Source organism: Adiantum capillus-veneris, chromosome 23, assembly GCF_014529385.1.
Source record: "Adiantum capillus-veneris isolate H3 chromosome 23, ASM1452938v2, whole genome shotgun sequence".
NCBI classification, from domain to species: Eukaryota; Viridiplantae; Streptophyta; class Polypodiopsida; order Polypodiales; family Pteridaceae; genus Adiantum; species Adiantum capillus-veneris.
The window spans coordinates 93,678,758-93,698,027 of NC_140953.1; the positions used below are offsets into that span (position 1 = coordinate 93,678,758).

Below are 19,270 nucleotides of genomic sequence, written 5' to 3' on the forward strand. Positions count from 1 at the left end.
GGGCTGTCAAGCACACAAAGAGATTGGCAAATTGCCATCACTTGCTGCCATCACCCGATTCTTTGCAGCTATAAAATTCCTCTTGTGCAAATTTAGCAATTTAGATGCAGCTGAACATTCACTTTTGAGGTAGATGTATGGGGTTGGTGTAATTGTCAAAAGGGCTCAGACAAATGAACAATTGAAACCTGATGCATGGAACATGAAGTGTGCCAAGGATGTGTTTAATTTCTTGAAACATAAATTTCATGATGAAAACACCGAGTGAAAGTGGACTCAATTTTTTTGGGATGTCAAAGCAAATAATGTAATGATGGAATTGCAAGCAGGTGGAAGGGTCACAGTCATTGCATTGTGTGAATGGACACTCTAGGAATGACAAGTGTGCACTTTGACATAGAGCTCATTCATGTTTTTGCCAATTTTGTATGTCTCAACATTGGAGGAGATGCCTTAACACTAGTTTGGTACCAAAACAGGACACTTTAAGTGTCCTTTTTTAACAAATTTAAATCAAATTCTACTTGCATTAGACGGTTTATTACATTCATAAGCATTGTGGTGATGAACCTTTTAAGAAAGAGCTCCTATCCGCTCTTGGGTAATTTGATTGCATCTATTGTGTTGCGTATGGCTTCAACGAAGTTTGTTTGTGCCCTGGGCATTTCAAGGTCTCCAAGAGAAGGATGATTGACAAACTTGCACAAAATATCAGAGCGTGATGCAACATCGAGGGTCTTTGTACGCCGATTGAAGAGCATAACAAGGTCATTGCAAAGTCTTTGACGCTTTGCATCATCAGCACCATTTTGATCATTATCTTCCTCACGTGCTACCTGCTCAAGCTTGTTCTTAGTACGCTGCTCCCTCTTTCTCCTAGCATGATATTCCTTGACCGCATCAACATCATACCTAGCACACAGTTCACAGTGAGGCTGAGAGCAGTCACATATAGTGTGAGATTCTTGCTCCATGCTAGAGAGGGAGAGATTTTGCGAGGTAATAGGCCTACATAGAGCAAGAGCAGTATATGACAACAATAGATATGTGATAGGCCTACAAAGTAAAACAGCAATTTGTGCTCCTACACAGAGAGTTAGAGAGAGACATGAAAACGAGAGAGCGGGAAGATAAAGAGCTGGCTGACGTGCATAGTTAAGAGGTACAGAGCTGTCTTCTATATTTGAAAGAGAGGTGTGGAAATAGTAATGGTGCAAAGAGCTGACTGACGTGCATAGTTAAGAGGTACAGAGCCGTCTTCTATATTTAACAAAAAGCTGTGGAAATTCTATATTTAATTAAAAATCTGTTCAAAAGAATATATCGAATTGAACTAATATAGATGGTTTTATGTACCGGTTATAAAACCTCTATCCGGGACAAGGTTTTTGGTCCACCTATTCATGCATCCACCCTGTAGCATGATTTTGTGATCGGTGTTGCCTAAATCGGCGAACCTACACCAATAAGACGTGCTGCCTAAATCGGCGAATCTGCACTAATGCTGCCTAAATCAGCGAATCTACATTTGGTATAAGTTGAAAAATCATGAATCTGCAATTTATCAATGTGCTGTCTAAATCGGTGAATCTGCACTAGGATGAGCAGTTACACACTGCCTAAATCGGCGAATCTGTGTGCTTGTGACCAATGGACTAGACAAGACATAAAGGAGAAAAAGTATATATATATATATATAGATATATTTTGTGATTGACACCATTGCATTATAACAAAGTACTTACAATTTATTTATTTGTTCAGTATACCAGAGCAACTTAGCTCACATGAGTACCTGCATAGCTTCTTGACAAATCATCTCAATAAAAAGTTCTTTCAATAAATTAGAAGCCATGACCTTAGCAGTGTTTGAGTATTTAACTTAGAACGCAATGAAGAGAAATGAAATATGAAAAGGGGAAGGATGTATGTGTTGCTTTGCATTGAAATCTGTACGTACCTGTGTGTGTCGCGAGCATGAGGCTCGTGTAGTACTTTAACTCATGTGTTCAACAATATAACTCTCATACTGCTTGAAATTCTATTCTTGTAAACACCATTTATTATACCATCATTTGTTTCTCAATACATACTTTGAAATCAGAAGGTCAACGATCCAATTAATTTTTAAAATTGTTAAGAATGAGTGTATGAGTGAAATGTACGGCTGCATAAGTAGAGTATATGCAAACATCATCCCTGCACCCTTCTAGGTAACAAAAGAGAGAAGTTTTGATGCTTGGTTAGAACACACAGCCCATGTGCCAGGTGAGAGTTTCAGAGTTCCACAAAATAAGCACACAAAATTGCAATATTGTAGTGTGAGGGGAGATTTCGTAATAATCATGTGTAAGATCTACTTAAAAATAAAATAAAATGAAATTATGCAACAGTTTACATATCTGGCAGCAAAACAAATGTGTGTAAAAGATTGGATTCAACATGAATATATCCCACTGACTAACAAAATTGTAACGTAAAATTGTGGGTCAATATATGTGTGATAACTGAAAGAAAACATGGCCCATATGTGAAATGAAGGTAGGGTAAGTTGATGATTAGAATTGGGATGCAAGGTAGAGATTCATTAATGAGTGACACTCACTCCGAATGGTCGAGATTTGCCTAGTTGTAACCATAGCCTGAGCTAAGAGTGAGCTTAAGAAGAATATCAAAAGTACAACACCAAGATCACTCACTACCTGTCTCTGTTGTAATCTATCTAAATAGATAATGGGGGAGGGGATTCCGGCTCCCCCCCCGACACGTGTCCATTTGTGAGGGCTCAGGCTGAAAATGCCGGGCTCAGTTCAAGGCAAGGCGCTTAGGCTCATGAGTTCAAAAAATAACACCGCCAGCCGCCTGACGCGCTTGGCAAGGAGGGTGATCATAGCGGGGCAAGGGGGAGAGAGAGAGAGAGAGAGGCGTCATCCTTAGGCGGCTCTAGAGAGAGAGAGAGAGAGAGAGGCGTCATCCTCTTGTAGCTCCAGAGAGAGAGAGAGAGAGAGAGAGAGGGAGACAGAGGCGTCATCCTCAGGCGGCTCTCAGCTGCGTCATCATCACCTGCGTCGTCATCCTCAGTGGCTTCACCTGCGTCGACCTCAGCTGCTTCTTCCACGCAATGCTCATTGCCTGCGTCGACCTCAGCTGCTAATCACCTGCGTCGTCATCACCTGCGCTCATTGCCTGCGTCGGCCTCAGCTGCTCATCACCTGCGTCGACCTCAGCGGCTCCGAACCTGCGTTGGAAGCTCTCCACAAACTGCGCAGCTTCGTCAACCTGCGGCTTCGTCAACCTGCGCGGCTTCGTCATCACCTGCTTCGTCTCGGTTTCGTCATCACCTGCTCCGAACCTGCGTTGGAAGCTCTCCACAGACTGCGCGGCTTCATCAACCTGCGCGGCTTCGTCTCGGCTTCGTCATCACCTACTCTGAACCCTGCGCGTCGGTAATGTGCAGCTCTCTCTCTCTCTCTCTCTCTTCCTCTTCTCTTCACCACAGGAGTGGCGGGCTGCGTCTCTGTCATAGAGAGAGAGAGAGAGAGAGAGAGAGAGAGAGAGAGAGAGAGAGAGAGAGAGAGAGAGAGAGAGAGAGAGAGAGAGAGAGAGAGAGAGAGAGAGAGAGAGAGAAATGAAATGGCTACGTCTCTGTGAGAGAGAGAGAATGAAATGAAATGAAGGCTTTAGGTCTCTGTTTTCGCATCTCTGTGAGAGAGAGAGAAATTAAATGAAATGAAATGCCGGGGTGTGTGTGTGTGTGTGTGTGAGAGAGAGAGAGAGAGAGAGAGAGAGAGAGAGAGAGAGAGAGACTGCATGCGGCAGTGTTCGGGCCCTCGGGGCACGCACAGGCGGACATCGGGAGAGAGAGAGAGAGAGCGCAACGCTTAGTGCAGCCGACCTCGGGGGGGGAGAGAGAGAGAGAGAGAGAGAGAGAGAGAGAGAGAGAGAGAGAGAGAGAGAGAGAGAGAGAGAGAGAGAGAGAGAGAGAGAGAGAGAGAGAGAGAGAGAGAGAGAGAGAGAGAGAGAGAGAGACTGACTGACTGGTGTTCGGGAAAATTCATTTTCACAAACATACAAAAATCCCTCCAAGACAAATCTGAACCAGAAATTTTACAATACTAGCTAGTATTTTTACAAAATTACAGTATTTTTCATGTATTTCTCCTTCTTGCCCTACCCTCAACCGGCTACTTTGATTTTGCAACCGGCTCAAGGCTAAGCTGAGGCACACTTTCCCCGAACACTGGCGCTCAGTGCCAGCGGCCCCGGACAACGAGAGAGAGAGACTTGACACGAGGGTCGGTGCAGGCGGATGACCAGGAGGGCGGAATTTTCTCCTTCTTGCCCTCCCCTCAACCGGCTACTTTGATTTTGCAACCGGCTCAAGGCTAAGCTGAGGCACACTTTTCCCGAACACTGGCGCTCAGTGCCAGCGGCCCCGGACAACGAGAGAGAGAGAGAGAGAGAGAGAGAGAGAGAGAGAGAGAGAGAGAGAGAGAGAGAGAGAGAGAGAGAGAGAGAGAGAGAGAGAGAGAGAGAGAGAGAGAGAGAGAGAGAGAGAGAGAGAGAGAGAGAGAGAGACTTGGCACGAGCGTCGGTGCAGGCGGATGACCAGGAGGGCGGAATTTTCTCCTTCTTGGCCTCCCCTAAACCGACTACTTTGATTTTGCAACTGGCTCAAGGCTAAGGTAAGACACACTTTTCCTGAACACTGGGGCTCAGTGTCGGCACTATTTTTCATGTATTTTAAGCGGAATTTTCTCCTTCTTGCCCTACCCTCAACCGGCTACTTTGATTTTGCAACCGGCTCAAGGCTAAGCTGAGGCACACTTTTCCCGAACACTAGCGCTCAGTGCCAGCGGCCCCGGACAAAGAGAGAGAGAGAGAGAGAGAGAGAGAGAGAGAGAGAGAGAGAGAGAGAGAGAGAGAGAGAGAGAGAGAGAGAGAGAGAGAGAGAGAGAGAGAGAGAGACTTGGCAAGAGCGTCGGTGCAGGCGGATGACCAGGAGGGCGGAATTTTCTCCTTCTTGGCCTCCCCTAAACCGACTACTTTGATTTTGCAACCGGCTCAAGGCTAAGCTGAGGCACACTTTTCCCGAACACTGGCGCTCAGTGTCGGCACTATTTTTCATTTATTTTAAGCGAAATTTTCTCCTTCTTGCCGTACCCTCAACCGGCTACTTTGATTTTGCAACCGGCTCAAGGCTAAGCTGAGGCACACATTTCCCGAACACTGGCGCTCAGTGCCAGCGGCCCCGGACACAGAGAGAGAGAGAGAGAGAGAGAGAGAGAGAGAGAGAGAAGAGAGAGGAGAGAGAGAGAGAGAGAGAGAGAGAGAGAGAGAGAGAGAGAGAGAGAGAGAGAGAGAGAGAGAGAGAGAGAGAGACTTGGCATGAGCGTCGGTGCAGGCGGATGACCAGGAGGGCGGAATTTTCTCCTTCTTGCCCTCCCCTCAATCGGGTACTTTGATTTTGCAACCTGCTCAAGGCTAAGCTGAGGCACACTTTTCCCGAACACTGGCGCTCAGTGCTAGCGGCCCCGAACAGAGAGAGAGAGAGAGAGAGAGAGAGAGAGAGAGAGAGAGAGAGAGAGAGAGAGAGAGAGAGAGAGAGAGAGAGAGAGAGAGAGAGAGAGAGAGAGAGAGAGAGAGAGAGAGAGAGAGAGAGAGAGAGAGAGAAGAGAGAGAGACTGAGACTTGGCATGAGCGTCCGGGGTAGGCGGATGACCAGGAGGGCGGAATTTTCTCCTTCTTGCCCTCCCCTCAACCGGCTACTTTGATTTTGCAACCGGCTCAAGGCTAAGCTGAGGTACACTTTTCCCGAACACTGGCGCTTAGTGCCAGCGGCCCCGGAGAGAGAGAGAGAGAGAGAGAGAGAGAGAGAGAGAGAGAGAGAGAGAGAGAGAGAGAGAGAGAGAGAGAGAGAGAGAGAGAGAGAGAGAGAGAGAGAGAGAGAGAGAGAGAGAGAGAGAGAGAGAGAGAGAGAGTTGGCACGAGCGTCGGTGCAGGCGGATGACCAGGAGGGCGGAATTTTCAATACTAGCCAATATTTTCGGGAAATTACACTATTGTCCATGTATTTTAAGCGGAATTTTTTCCTTCTTGCCCTTCCCTCAACCGGCTACTTTGATTTTGCAACCGGCTCAAGGCTAAGCTAAGGCACACTTTTCCCGAACATACAAAAATCTCTCCAACACAAATCTTAACCGGAAAATGACAATACTAGCCAATATTTTTCCAAAATTACACTATTTTCCATGTATTTTAAGCGGAACAACAAAACGGCAAATGTCCTGGCCCTTGAGTGCACTCCGTAGTGCCCACATGCCTAAAGACTGTCACGCATCGTCGCGTATGCGAATTAGTGTCGAAATATGAAGGCAAGGGAAAAAGGAGAAATTCCGCCCCGAAATATAGAAAAATAGTGTAAAAACTCTAATGATGGAGCTAATGGACCAGAAGGATTAGGTGGGGCAGCCTCGGTCTTGGCCCTAACCAAGTTAGGCACATATCCCACAATCAGTGCATTCCAAGAGACGACATCCTACACAGGAAGCTTCTCAAGCACTTTTAAATGCACAAAAAACGGCAAATGTCTTGGCCCTTGAGGCGCTCTCTTGGCCCTAACCAAGTTAGGCACATATCCCACAATCAGTGCATTCCAAGAGATGACATCCTACACAAGAAGTTTCTCAAGCACTTTTAAATGCACACCAAAACGACAAATGTCCTGGCCTTGAGCGCACTCCCCAGTGCCCACATGCCTAAAGACTGTCACGCATCATCGTGCATGCGAATTAGCACCGAAATATGCTTAACCGAGTTAGGCATATCCCACAATCAGTGCATTCCAAGAGACGACATCTTACACAGGAAGTTTCTCAAGCACTTTTTGTGCTTTCTGAAATGCACAACATTTGGCATGAGAGAGAGAGAGAGAGAGAGAGAGAGAGAGAGAGAGAGAGAGAGAGAGAGAGAGAGAGAGAGAGAGAGAGAGAGAGAGAGAGAGAGAGAGCCTTTTCAATGAGCTCTGATAATGGTGGGACTTGCAGAGCTAGAAAAAAACCTAGGTTTGATGTAATCCCACATAACAAAAACAATCTACTGACGAATAACTAGGCTTGAAGCCAAGAAACACGCGGCAAACTCAGCTTCAAGATCCAGGAGGAGGAGGAATTGAGGCATTGCTCATTATCAACGGATCAGCAGACACATAAACAGGGCATATCCCACAATCAGTGCATTCCAAGAGACGAAATCCTACACATGAAGCTTCTCAAGCACTTTTTTTGCTTTCCGAAATGCACTGATTGTGGCATGAGAGAGAGAGAGAGAGAGAGAGAGAGAGAGAGAGAGAGAGAGAGAGAGAGAGAGAGAGAGAGAGAGAGAGAGAGCCTTTGTGTGTGTGTGTGTGTGTGTGTGTGTGTGTGTGTGTGTGTGTGTGCGGGAGCCCTCTCGATTTCACATTATGCCCATAGGAAAGTCAACAACCTTTTGCTATGGCCATAGGATGCACATAGGCTTTGGCTATTGCTCTCTCTATGGCCACCTTACACCATAGAGAGGGAGGTATAGAGAGGTGGATAGGGGAAAAATAGAGAGAGAGAGAAAAACATGTATAACCCGATGCTAAATATATATCTTATTCTTACAGTAATGGAGCACGTGCTTACCTCTGGAGGAGATTCTTCGGAGGTGATATTTTCTACCCCAGAGAGAGACCCAGGCAAAAATTTACGAAATGCCAAGCGTGTTGCCCGAGGTGGGGATGGACCTGCAAAGAAGCAAATTGTAGATGGATTAGGTATCATCCACACAGTATGCTCCAAAATTCAAGCCTCATGCGAGAGAGCGGAGGCATCACAGGTTTCCTATAGAGAGAGCATTCACTGGTTGAGCCATTCACAATATGAGCAAGGGGTTTATCTTCGCCATCTAGAGGAGCGGATGCAACTACAGATCAATGGTATTTTGCAGCAGCAGAGCTCAGTGCAAGGACAACTTTCTCGCATAGAAAGCAACCAGGAAAAAATCATGAGTCTCTTGGAGAGGTCCCTTCTTGACAAGGATAGCATGGATTTCAAAAGCATTGTGCCTGAATTACGAAGCACTAGCAACAAATTGACCGCCGTAGCAGTACAACATACTACAGGTGTCTCCGAAGTTAGATCTATCTCAAACAAGATCCATGCATTGGTAACGACCCATTGGCCCAAGAAGGGGATTAATGTCGTTGGAGATGTTCCATCCAGCTGAAAGCAGGGCAACCCTTGCAAGAAGTGAATTATGTAATCGATAGTAATACTGACTTCTTTCTCATTTATAGGCTTAACGGATCTATATTTTGGTGGCTTTGGGGATATTGACTACATTTTGGGGGAGGCTTATGTATGTAGTGGATACCAATTTGCTCACAACTCTTGGTTGTCTTCTTTGGATAATGGGGGAGGGGATCTCCAAAAAACATACTCACTTCTTTCCCATTTATAGGCTTAGCGGATCTATATTTTGGTGGCTTTGGGGATATTGGCTACATTTTGGTGGAGGCTTATGTATGTAGTGGATACCAATTTGCTCACGACTCTCAGTTGTCTTCTTTGGATACTACATTCTCAGAGGATCTCCATAATTGTAGTATTTTTGTTGCCACTATCTTTTGAGTCACACCTCCCGTTCCCCCCCCCCCCCCCCCCCCCCCCCCCCCTGCCCTCTCTCTCAAGTTATGCTACAATGAATCTCTCTCTCTCTCCCTCTCTCTCTCTCTCTCACACACACACACACACACACACACACACACACACACACACACACACACACACACACACACACACACACAAAGTATTCTAGGTGTGTGCAATGTTTGACTTCTTTCTAGGTATGACAAATGTTAAGCACTTCATAAAGCACAAGAAATGGGAGAGAGCTTCCTATATAGGATGCTGTCTCTTTGAATGCATTGATTGCTACATTCTCAGAGGATCTCCATAATTGTAGTATTTTTGTTTCCATTGTGTCTTTTGAGTCACACCTCCCGTTCCCTGCCCCCCCTTGCCCTCTCTCTCTCTCTCTCTCTCTCTCTCTCTCTCTCTCTCTCTCTCTCTCTCTGAATGCATTGATTGCCAGATATGCCCAATTTGGGTAGGGTCAAAAAGCTTTGGTCTATTTTTGGCAGATGCAAAGTGAGAGTGTCTCTCCCAATGCAATCACATGCACACCATTACCGATATGGTATTTGCTTCTGATTGCGTAAACGGAATGTACACAACAATTCAAGCCTCAATGGCCAATAATGGGTTGACCAATATTGGGTTAACTTGGCACGTCTGCATCGACTGCGAGAATCCGACTGACATGCAGACTGGCGCGTTGTAACAGAAGTGGAAAATTGTCGACTGAAACTCAAGCCTTAACCTGTCACCATGGTAACTCTTCATAATGAAGCACCTCGGGGCTGATTTGGATGCACCTTTGAATCCGTCTTGATGTGGGTTGCCAAAATGGCCAATAAGGGTCGACCAATAATGGATTAACTTGGCACGTCTGCATCGACTGTGAGATTCCGGTTGACGTGCAGACTGGCGCGTTGTAACTGCAATGGAAATTTGTTGGCTGAAACCCAGGCCTTAACCGACAATCATCAATGGGCTAATCGGATGGACTCGCTCCCCCAATTATATCCTTAGTAGTAGTTAGATGAGATATAGAGAGACAGATATAGAACTTCGTAGACATTTACCATGTGGGTTGGCAAGCCTCCTCTCACTGACTCCTTCAAAGAAAGATAGACATATTTGGGAAATCCTTTCTTCTCCATACTCTCTTCTTAATTCTCTAGATACTAACCTGTATATATCTGTGAGTACTTATAAGAGTTCTTTTTTGGACAGATGGCTATTGGCCCAAAGGTGTTGTCTCCTGGACATGCAAGACGTAGTAGGATATGTCAAGCCTCTCAAGCTACGCGACGTGCAACAACGCGAGATAGAGTTCGACGTTCTCTGGGTGAGATTGATGTGCCTCGCTTGGAAGATTGCCACCATTTGATAAACGTGAATCGATGAAATGAATTTCCTCAAGGAAGGATTGCTAACGAGTCAATTCTCTCGCAAAGTTATGTAAGGATTGAAGTGGAAGACAATTTGGAGGCCAATAATGGAGATGTTCCTAAGGAGCCTGTAATTGTCTCCAGAGAGGGAGATTACTCCAAAGTTGAGACACTTTGTCTATCTATCACCTACTTACATTCTGAGACCACTTCCTTGACGCATGTCTCTATGTTGTCTCTTTCTCATGAAAAGTGTATTCTTCACAACATAGGCAACTTGGATTTTGCATGCTCCTTATGTGGTGCTTTAGCTTGGAAAACAGAAGCAAAGACCATTCGTACATTTGTGGGGAAGAGTTGTTGCAACTCAAGAAATGTTTCTTTGCCGCCATTAAGTGAACCTCCTTTAGAATTAAGGGAATTGATGCACGGGGGCAATACTAGAAGTAGAAAATTCTTGAAACATATCAGAGCATACAATAGTGTGTTGGCATTTGCTTCTTTGGGAGCTCATGTAGATGAATCTCTTTGCCAAAGAAAAGGAATCTATACCTTCAAGGTGCATGGATCTATTTATCATAACATTGGTCCATTGATGCCAGAAGAACGAGCAGGTCAGATCCCTCGCTTTGCTCAGTTGTATTTTTTTGACACTGAGAATGAGTTGCAAAACAGGATGAGTCATGTTTCAAAACTCAAACCAGATGTTTTGGAAAGCTTGCAATCGATGATGCATCGAGTAAATCCGTATGTTCAAGCTTTTAGGGGGTTTGCTACAATGGTCCAAACTTCCAATATTCCGGAGATTAGGATGGTCATTACTGAGAAGCGTACAAATGGCTGGCAATATGTTGCTCCAACAAGTATGGAAGTTGCTGCAATCATGCCTGGTCAGGGTGAAGAGAGCAACATTGGCCATCGTGATATTGTGTTGAATCTTTTGGGTGGTGGTCTAAAAAGAATCTCAAATTGCCATAGGTCATACATGCCTCTATTATATGTGTTGCTATTTCCAAGTGGTGAAGAAGGTTGGAATCCTTACATAACCCAAGTGAACAGAGCGGAAGTAAACAGAGAGCGAGTAAATGGAACTACAAAGTATATTTCTACGATGGATTTCTACAAGTATAGATTGCAAATTAGAGATGACACAACACAATGTCTTTTACGTGGTGGTAGGCTACTGCAACAATATATTGTTGATGCATATAGTTGTATGGAGGAGTTGAGGCTTTTGTGGGTTCGTAATCATCAAAGTGAACTTCGCAGTGAGGTGTATCAAGGCTTGACAGATATGGTTGGAGCAAGAGATGGAGCAAGGGATGATATAGAAATGTTATTGGGTGCTAATGTTGGAAGAAGGGTTGTATTGCCTTCTTCGTATGTTGGTGGCCCTCGCTATATGCACCAGCTGTACCAGGATGCTATGGCAATTGTACGCAAGAGAGGAAAACCTGATCTCTTCATTACATTCACATGCAATCCTGGATGGAAAGAGATACAAGATGCATTACTGCCTGGACAGACATCCAATGATCGTCCTGATCTTACTGCCCGTGTTTTCTACCATAAGTTCAAGGATTTGACGGGCTTGATGATTAAGAGAGCTATTTTTGGTAAGGTCATTGGACACATCTGTGATTGAGTTCCAAAAGAGAGGCCTTTGTCATGATCACATTCTATTGATACTTGCATCTGAGTATAAGCCAACAGAGACATTGCATTATGGTAAGATTATGTGTGCAGAGCTTCTTGATAAAGTAATGTTTCCATAGTTGTATGATGTTATCAGTCGGTGTAATGTGCATGGCCCATGTGGAAACTTGAATAAGAATGCTCCATGTATGAAAGATGGAAAGTGCAGGTTTAAATATCCTCGAAGCTTCAGTGCGTCGACTCCTGTGGCTAGGGATGGATACCCAACGTACATGAGGAGGGATGATGGAAATTACTCTGTTCGTAATAAAGTGCAAATGAGTAATAAATGGATTGTTCCATACAATCCATTTTTGTCAATAAGGTACAATGCACATATCAATGTGGAGGTTTGCTCCACTATATCTGCTGTGAAATATCTCTACAAGTATGTGTATAAGGGACATGACAGGGCCACTGTTGTTCTACAAGATAGTGAAGGGCTTCTAAATGAAGTTACAAACTATCTTAATGCTCGATATGTATCAGCATCTGAGGCTATCTGGCGTATACTTGGGTTTCATATGCATCAAGAGAAACCTGACATACAACGGCTCCAAGTTCACTTGCCTCATCAAAATCAAGTCATCTTCAGCGACAGAGCGACTGTACAGAGTGTGGTGGAGGGAGAGGTCAGCAAAAGGACAACGCTCACTGAGTGGTTTGTTGCAAATCAACAATATCCAGAGGCCAACGATTTGTTGTACATAGACTTTCCAACAAAGTGGGTTTGGAAGCCAGCAAGTAGAACATGGACTCAAAGACAGATTGGTGACATGATTGGAAGAATGTACCACATTGTTCCCAATGCTGGAGATTTGTACTATTTGCGTATGTTACTCAACATGTGCAAAGGATGTAAGTCTTTTGAGGATATTAGAACCTTCAATGGACAAGTATATGACACATTTAAAGAAACATGTAATGCACGAGGATTACTGCAAGTTGATGATGAATGGTTTGTTTGTTTGGAAGAAGCTTCTTTTCAACAAACAGGGCAACAATTGCGCCTACTGTTTGTAGTCATTTTGGTTTTTTGTGATCCAATACATCCTGGTGCATTGTGGAATCGCTTCTGTAAGGAGCTTTCTGAGGACCATGTATATCATATGAGGGAGAATATCTGTGAACACATGGCTCAAAACCAAGCTTTATCAAACTTAGAGACAATGCTTCAACACTATGGAAAGAGGCTCTCGGATTATTCTGGAATGCCCCAGGTGGATCACACACTGCAAACTATGAGTGAGCATGGAGTGCTTGCTGAAGAGTTCATGTATAACAGAGAGGAAAAAAGAGTATTGTCTGCTCGAATGGAATCATCTTTCAATGTTGGGCAAAGGGAAGCTTACAATCGGGTTTTACAAGCAGCTGGCCAGAGCATAGGGACTGTTTTTTTCTTGGATGGGCCATGTGGAACGGGAAAGACTTATCTCTACAATGCATTTCTCTCTCGGATACGTGGAGAGTCCAAAGTAGCTTTGGCATGTGCATCGTCCGGGATTGCAGCACAACTTCTTGACAATGGAAGGACTGCACACTCTAGATTCAAGATCCCTATTGATATAACTTCTGAGTCCACATGTAACATTAAAGTAAACATCCAACTTGCTGAGCCATTGTGAATGAGTTCACTGATCATATGGGATGAAGCCCCCATGGCTCATAGACACACTTTTGAGGCTCTTGATAAGACACTAAGAGATGTCATGAAAAATGACATGTTGTTTGGTGGAAAGGTTCTCCTCCTTGGTGGTGATTTCACACAGATATTACCTGTTGTGCGTAAAGGGGGAAGAGAAGACATTGTCAATGAATCTTTGTGCCACTCATACATTTGGCAACGTACAGAAATCATGCATCTAACACAGAATATGCGAGTGGTCAATTGTTTTAGTAATGTTATTGAAAGAGAGTTTGTGCAGTGGACACTTGATATTGGTAATGGCCATGTTTGTGATGGGGGCATACTTGATAATGTGGCTTTGTCGGCCTGCATGATGCTACCACAAAATAATTTGCAAGCATTGGTTGCTTGCATATATAGAGACCTTGAAACACAGACTTGCCATGCAACCTTTTTCAAGGATAGAGCAATTTTGGCTCCACGGAACAAGGAGGTGGATGCTATAAACAAGTTGGGCTTGCAGCAATTTCCTGGTACTTATAAGGAATATGTCAGTGCAGACGTAGTATGTGAATCAAATTGTGATAGCATTTTATTTACAAGTGAGTTTGTAAATAGTTTAGATCTTGGGGGAGGTTTTCCACCGCATGTTTTACAATTGAAACAGAATGCTCCAGTTATGTTGCTTCGCAATTTGGATCCAAGAAGTGGTCTTTGTAATGGACACGTTTGATTTGTAAGCAATTCCACAGCAAAGTGATTGAAGCAGAAATCATTACAGGATCACATGCAGGAAATGCAGTGTTCATTCCAAGGATTGATTTTCTCATGGGATCTAGAGAAGGTCTCCCTTTTCATTTGAGACGTCGCCAATTTCCCCTACGTTGTGCTTTTGGGATGACAATCAACAAGGCGCAAGGCCAAACATTGGGAGTTCTTGGATTGTATCTCCCAACACTTGTTTTCACCCATGGTCAACTGTATGTGGCAATGTCTCGCGTGAAATCCTCTTCTGCCATCAAGGTTGTGGTTGGTGATAGTCACTTAACAAGCGTTAGTATACATGGAGATCAAAGAACATACACTTCTAACATTGTCTACAAAGAGGTGTTGCAATTGACCTGCCCCCTGCCACCCCCTTGCCATGGGGTTTAACGTGGTTGGATATGTTTTATCATCCAATAAAAAAGCAGGTTCACTCTCGCAACTATTTCTTTTTCATTTATAAGCTTAGTATATCTTCTTACGAAACATGGTGTATTCATTGAAACAATTGACTAAGATTTATTAGTGCTGAGAGATTTATGATTCATGTGCTTTTTGATGAATTTCTAATCCTTTATTTATGTATATGTATGAATGAAGATGGATCCTAATACCTCTGTGACTTATACATTAGGGAGACGACCTCGACACGTCCGAGGTAAAATATTATATATGTGTATTTGTGACATTTCGATACTTTAAAGAATTTAAATCTCACAGTCAACGATTATGTATTAGATCCACCATTATGGAGGGGTCCAATCACAGCCATGCAGGTGATTCATCTACTCGAGGACTTGGATGTAGCAAGGTAACAATGTTGATGTTGATATAGTAAAGTAATAGCTTTTGTGTATCAAAATATCTATCTATATTAATAGCTTTTTGTTTGGCTATAGATCACAATATTACCCAGAATTCTTGATGGTGGGTATATATCATGCTTCATATGATCCGAGCTTGCTGTCTACATTCAAGTTGCTATTCAGAGAGGATTCAAAACACGTGTCACCATTGCAGAGTTAGGCAGAACCCGTCCAATTAATGCTATGTTTGCTCAAAATCTTAGTCTCGGTGCTTGGTTCCTACGTGTTTTTGTGTTAGGATCTCTTCCTCCAGTGATTGGTAGATGTGTTTTACATCGTGGGCCATGGGTGGTTCGATACCGCATCAGAGCATGTCGTAGGCTACGCTTTTGAGCGTATAAATCTTAAGTCTCTACGGATGTTATATTTTTTGGCATAGGAAATATCACTTACTCTATAAATGTTGGTGCAAAGTTAGTTTGAAAATATGTTGTGATGACTTTTGCAAAGATTCAAATGTTGTCCATCTTATAAATTTCAAACACATACAATACCTCTCTCTCTCTCTCTTTGTTGTCCATGTACTGGGCTCTCTCTCTCTCTCTCTAGCTAGAGAGAGAGACAGAGAGAGAGTGAGGAAAGGAGAGAGAGAGAGAGAGCTCTGTACATGGACAACAAAGAGAGAGAGAGAGAGAGGGGGGGGGAGAGAGAGAGACAGAGAGAGAGTGAGGAAAGGAGAGAGAGAGAGAGCTCTGTACATGGACAACAAAGAGAGAGAGAGAGAGAGGGGGGGAGAGAGAGAAAGAGAGAGAGCCCAGTACATGGACAACAAAGAGAGAGAGAGAGAGAGAGAGAGAGAGAGAGAGAGAGAGATGTACGGGCCTGGGCAATCTCACAGCCTCACGCCCGAGCTCTTGGTATCAACCGTCGCAACATCGTAGCAGGTTGTGGGGGCGCCAGTTATGGCGTGGTGAACCAGGGTAGGCCAACAAATCTACTGAAACGAGACAAGGTGCACAAACCACAAAGAGAGAGAGAGAGAGAGAGAGAGAGAGAGAGAGAAGAAGAAGAAGAAGAAGAAGAAGAAGAACACACACTGGTTGTGCTCGGGAAAAATGTGTCTCAGCTTAATATCATGTCGTTTTCAATTTCAAATATGCCGGTGGGAAAAGGCAAAATTCCGTCCCAAAATAAAGAAAGTAACCCAACTTTTTGAAATCTCCTCTTGGCAAATTCAAGCAAAGAAATTTTGTACGTTTCGAAAAATGATTTTTCCCGATCTCACACACACACACACACACACACACAGAGTCGTGTGTTGAGTGGTGTGTAGGTCGAAGCACACACACACACTCACACACCCTGAGAGAGTGGGTGGGTAGGTACTTTAGAGAGAGAAGACATTTTGAGGCAAGATAGATAGATAGATATATATATATATATAGAGAGAGAGAGAGAGAGAGAGGAAAAATCCACATAGCACTGCTGGAGGTAGTGCCGCCACTGAAGGCGGCGCCGTTGTACTAGTCAACAATAAAATGGGGTGACTTTCGGCAATTAGCGCGAGTTATCTCACTTAGTTGAAACTACAACTAGGGTCTCCTCTCTTCAAGGTTTACAAATTGTGCGTATGTAGATAATTTAGACTATTTATATGAGATCAAAAGAAAGGACCTATCAACAATATGGAAGGATTCGTTGCCTTATTTTGGCCCAAGAAGGGCAAAAATTTTAATGTTTACTACATGTGGCAAGAAGAGAAACTAGTAACAAATACATTATCCAAATACATAATAGTATTTTGAATATCAACCCCTAGCTTAGGTCTTGGTAATATAGGCTATATATCCATCGTTTTACAAAAAAATAAACTTGAAAAGTCTGCTAATGTGATTGATCTATTTTGACAATGATGTGAACATCAACTCTAAGCTATGAAAAATTATATAGGACGCGCATAGTATTGTGTGTGTGTATGTGTATTTGAGAAGGTTAAAGAGATCAAACTGAGACAATCCTTGTGGATCTAACCCAATGCTTGGGTACAAAAACTAAAATTAAGTAAAGCGAAAAACTAAAAGCCTAAAATTGTCGGAGTAAACCATTATCATCATCCTCACTGCCCGCCATTGTAAGCAGTCGTATTGGGGAAGATAGAAAGAGAGAAAAAGTGGGTTGCAATGTTGATATTCTTTCCACTGGGGACGATCCACCTAATCCAGTGTTCGGGAAAAATGTGTCTCAACTTAATATCATGTTGTTTTCAATTTCAAAATTGCTGGTTGAAAGCAAACGTAAAAGGAAAAATTCCGCTCCAAAATAGAAAAAAATAAAGTAAAAATTTGAAATAATGACCTTAACTTTAAAAATTTCCTCTTGACAAATTCAAGAAAAGGAATTCTGTATGTTTGGGAAAATGGTTTTTCCCGAACATTGACCTAATCGCATGGCAGTTCTATTATACTATTTATTTATTATCACACTACCATTGTACTTTATTTTTGTAATAAGGAGGGAGGAATATTCTTGGTGTATATTATTGTGCAAACTGGTCGTAATAAGGCGAAGCTCACGGGATGCTTCCTTCGTGGTTAAGTGAAAAAGGGAGGGAGAAGGCACGTGGAGGGGAAGAGAGAGCCTAATTAAGCGGAGAGAGAGAGAGAGAGAGAGAGAGAGAGAGAGAGAGAGAGAGAGAGAGAGAGAGAGAGAGAGAACCCGCACGACAGTGTGTGTGTGTGTGTGTACCTAACGAGGGGAAAGAAGAAAGCGATATGCATGCGCAGTTGGTGGTAAGTTGGCTGAGAGAGAGTGAGTGCCGCAAAGTTGCTGAGGGTTGCATGGCGCTTTGAAGTGAGTGGTCTGGGGTTATTGCAGGGAAGCGAGAGTGGCAGCTACAAGTAGAAAAGCAATGTAGTGTGCATGCGTGTAGTCATGAGGGGGAGAGAAAGAGTCAATCAGATGGCGGCACAATTGAGAGAAGGAGAGACAAACTGTGTTTAGCAGTGATTTATAGCAGACTCCATGTGAGAGAGAGAGAGAGAGAGAGAGAGAGAGAGAGAGAGAGAGAGAGAGAGAGAGAGAGAGAGAGAGAGAGAGAGAGAGAGAGATTGAGTTGTGTGTATGTGCACTCTGTGCTGCAAGGGGGCTTGCATATCTACACAAAGCCTTGTTGACTAATCCAACGACCATTGCAACATGCCTCCTGGGTAATTCCCAAGGTGGGTACAATCGTGGTGCGCGAGGAGTGGACAGCAGAAGTGTGGTGACCGGGAGCTCATGCAGTTCAAGCACATCGAGGAGCACCTAGTTTCTCTGCGGACAATTTCCATGGCATGAGTCTCTCCGCCACCTGATCAACAGCCCTTGATGCCGCAGGTGGCATCAATAATCCAGGACCTCTCCTGCTCCTGCTACTTACTTTCCCTCCCCTCGCCATCCCCTTCCTCCCGGCAATAGAGAGCATTGGGGTTTACTAAAAAAAAATAAAAAATGAACCTCATTCTATCCCCCGATTATCTCGCATGCTATGTACTCTACGAGCATATAAGCAAGTGTATTATACACGACTAAGGATCAATGTGAACAATCATCCTTCCGAGCTTTCTAATTAAAAATTTGGCGTGTTTGTATACATTTGACTTATTGTTTAATAGATTTGCATTCCAAGCCTCTTTTTCAACAAAATGTACACATGCATCCCGATATATTGAAAGAAAGAGTACAAATAACTTAATTGTATTCATCGTAGCTCTTGTTATCTCGATATCCATGCTTCCTTAGCAGTAATTGCAATTCCAAGATAGTTTCCAGGGCTCTGATACCACTGCTACAGACGGATGCGCGATGGCCCTGTAAAATACTCATAATAACACAATACATACCATAAAACGATAAATCGGTATACCTGAATCGTCGCACACGCACATAATCAATGAGGTACGCGAACAGAGAGAGATAGCAAGCGAGAGAAAGATGCGCAGGCGCACCTCTTAGAGCGGAGTGTTACGCCTGGCACGGTGAGAGAGAAGAGAGGAGGGGAGAGAAGAAACACACAAGCACTAAGTACAATCTCCCCCTGTGCAAGAGTGAGCATTTCCCTCTTGTTGAGATGTCGAGCTCTACATCTTGAGCTGGCATCCACTACGGGTCTTGGCCGCTTACGGCATTTACTCACTAGTGCGTTAGGTGACCGACACGGAGGATCTCTGCCAGTGATTCTATAGCTGGACTACACTTATAGTGCCAGCCTAGTATGCTTCTAGCGTGTTCACACTTAGTGACAGCATGTACATATGTGCTACTTTTCAGCTTTAGCACTTAGTCATTTTGTACTCTCTT

The 19,270-nt window shown here is 43.7% G+C and overlaps 2 protein-coding genes across 2 annotated transcripts; both read left to right on the top strand.

Moving 5' to 3' along the window:
* The first annotated feature begins 7,650 nt into the window (after window positions 1-7,650).
* LOC147428188 (uncharacterized) lies at window positions 7,651-13,359 on the top strand. The gene is made up of 5 exons (XM_086496811.1): window positions 7,651-8,146; window positions 8,321-8,382; window positions 9,882-9,996; window positions 10,072-11,660; window positions 11,815-13,359. Exons 1-5 carry the CDS (start codon window positions 7,651-7,653, stop codon window positions 13,357-13,359), a joined length of 3,807 nt encoding a protein of 1,268 aa, XP_086352937.1.
* A 33-nt stretch (window positions 13,360-13,392) lies between these two features.
* LOC147428189 (uncharacterized) lies at window positions 13,393-14,094 on the top strand. Its single transcript, XM_086496812.1, has one exon. It carries the CDS (start codon window positions 13,393-13,395, stop codon window positions 14,092-14,094), a length of 702 nt encoding a protein of 233 aa, XP_086352938.1.
* The last annotated feature ends 5,176 nt before the right edge of the window (window positions 14,095-19,270 follow it).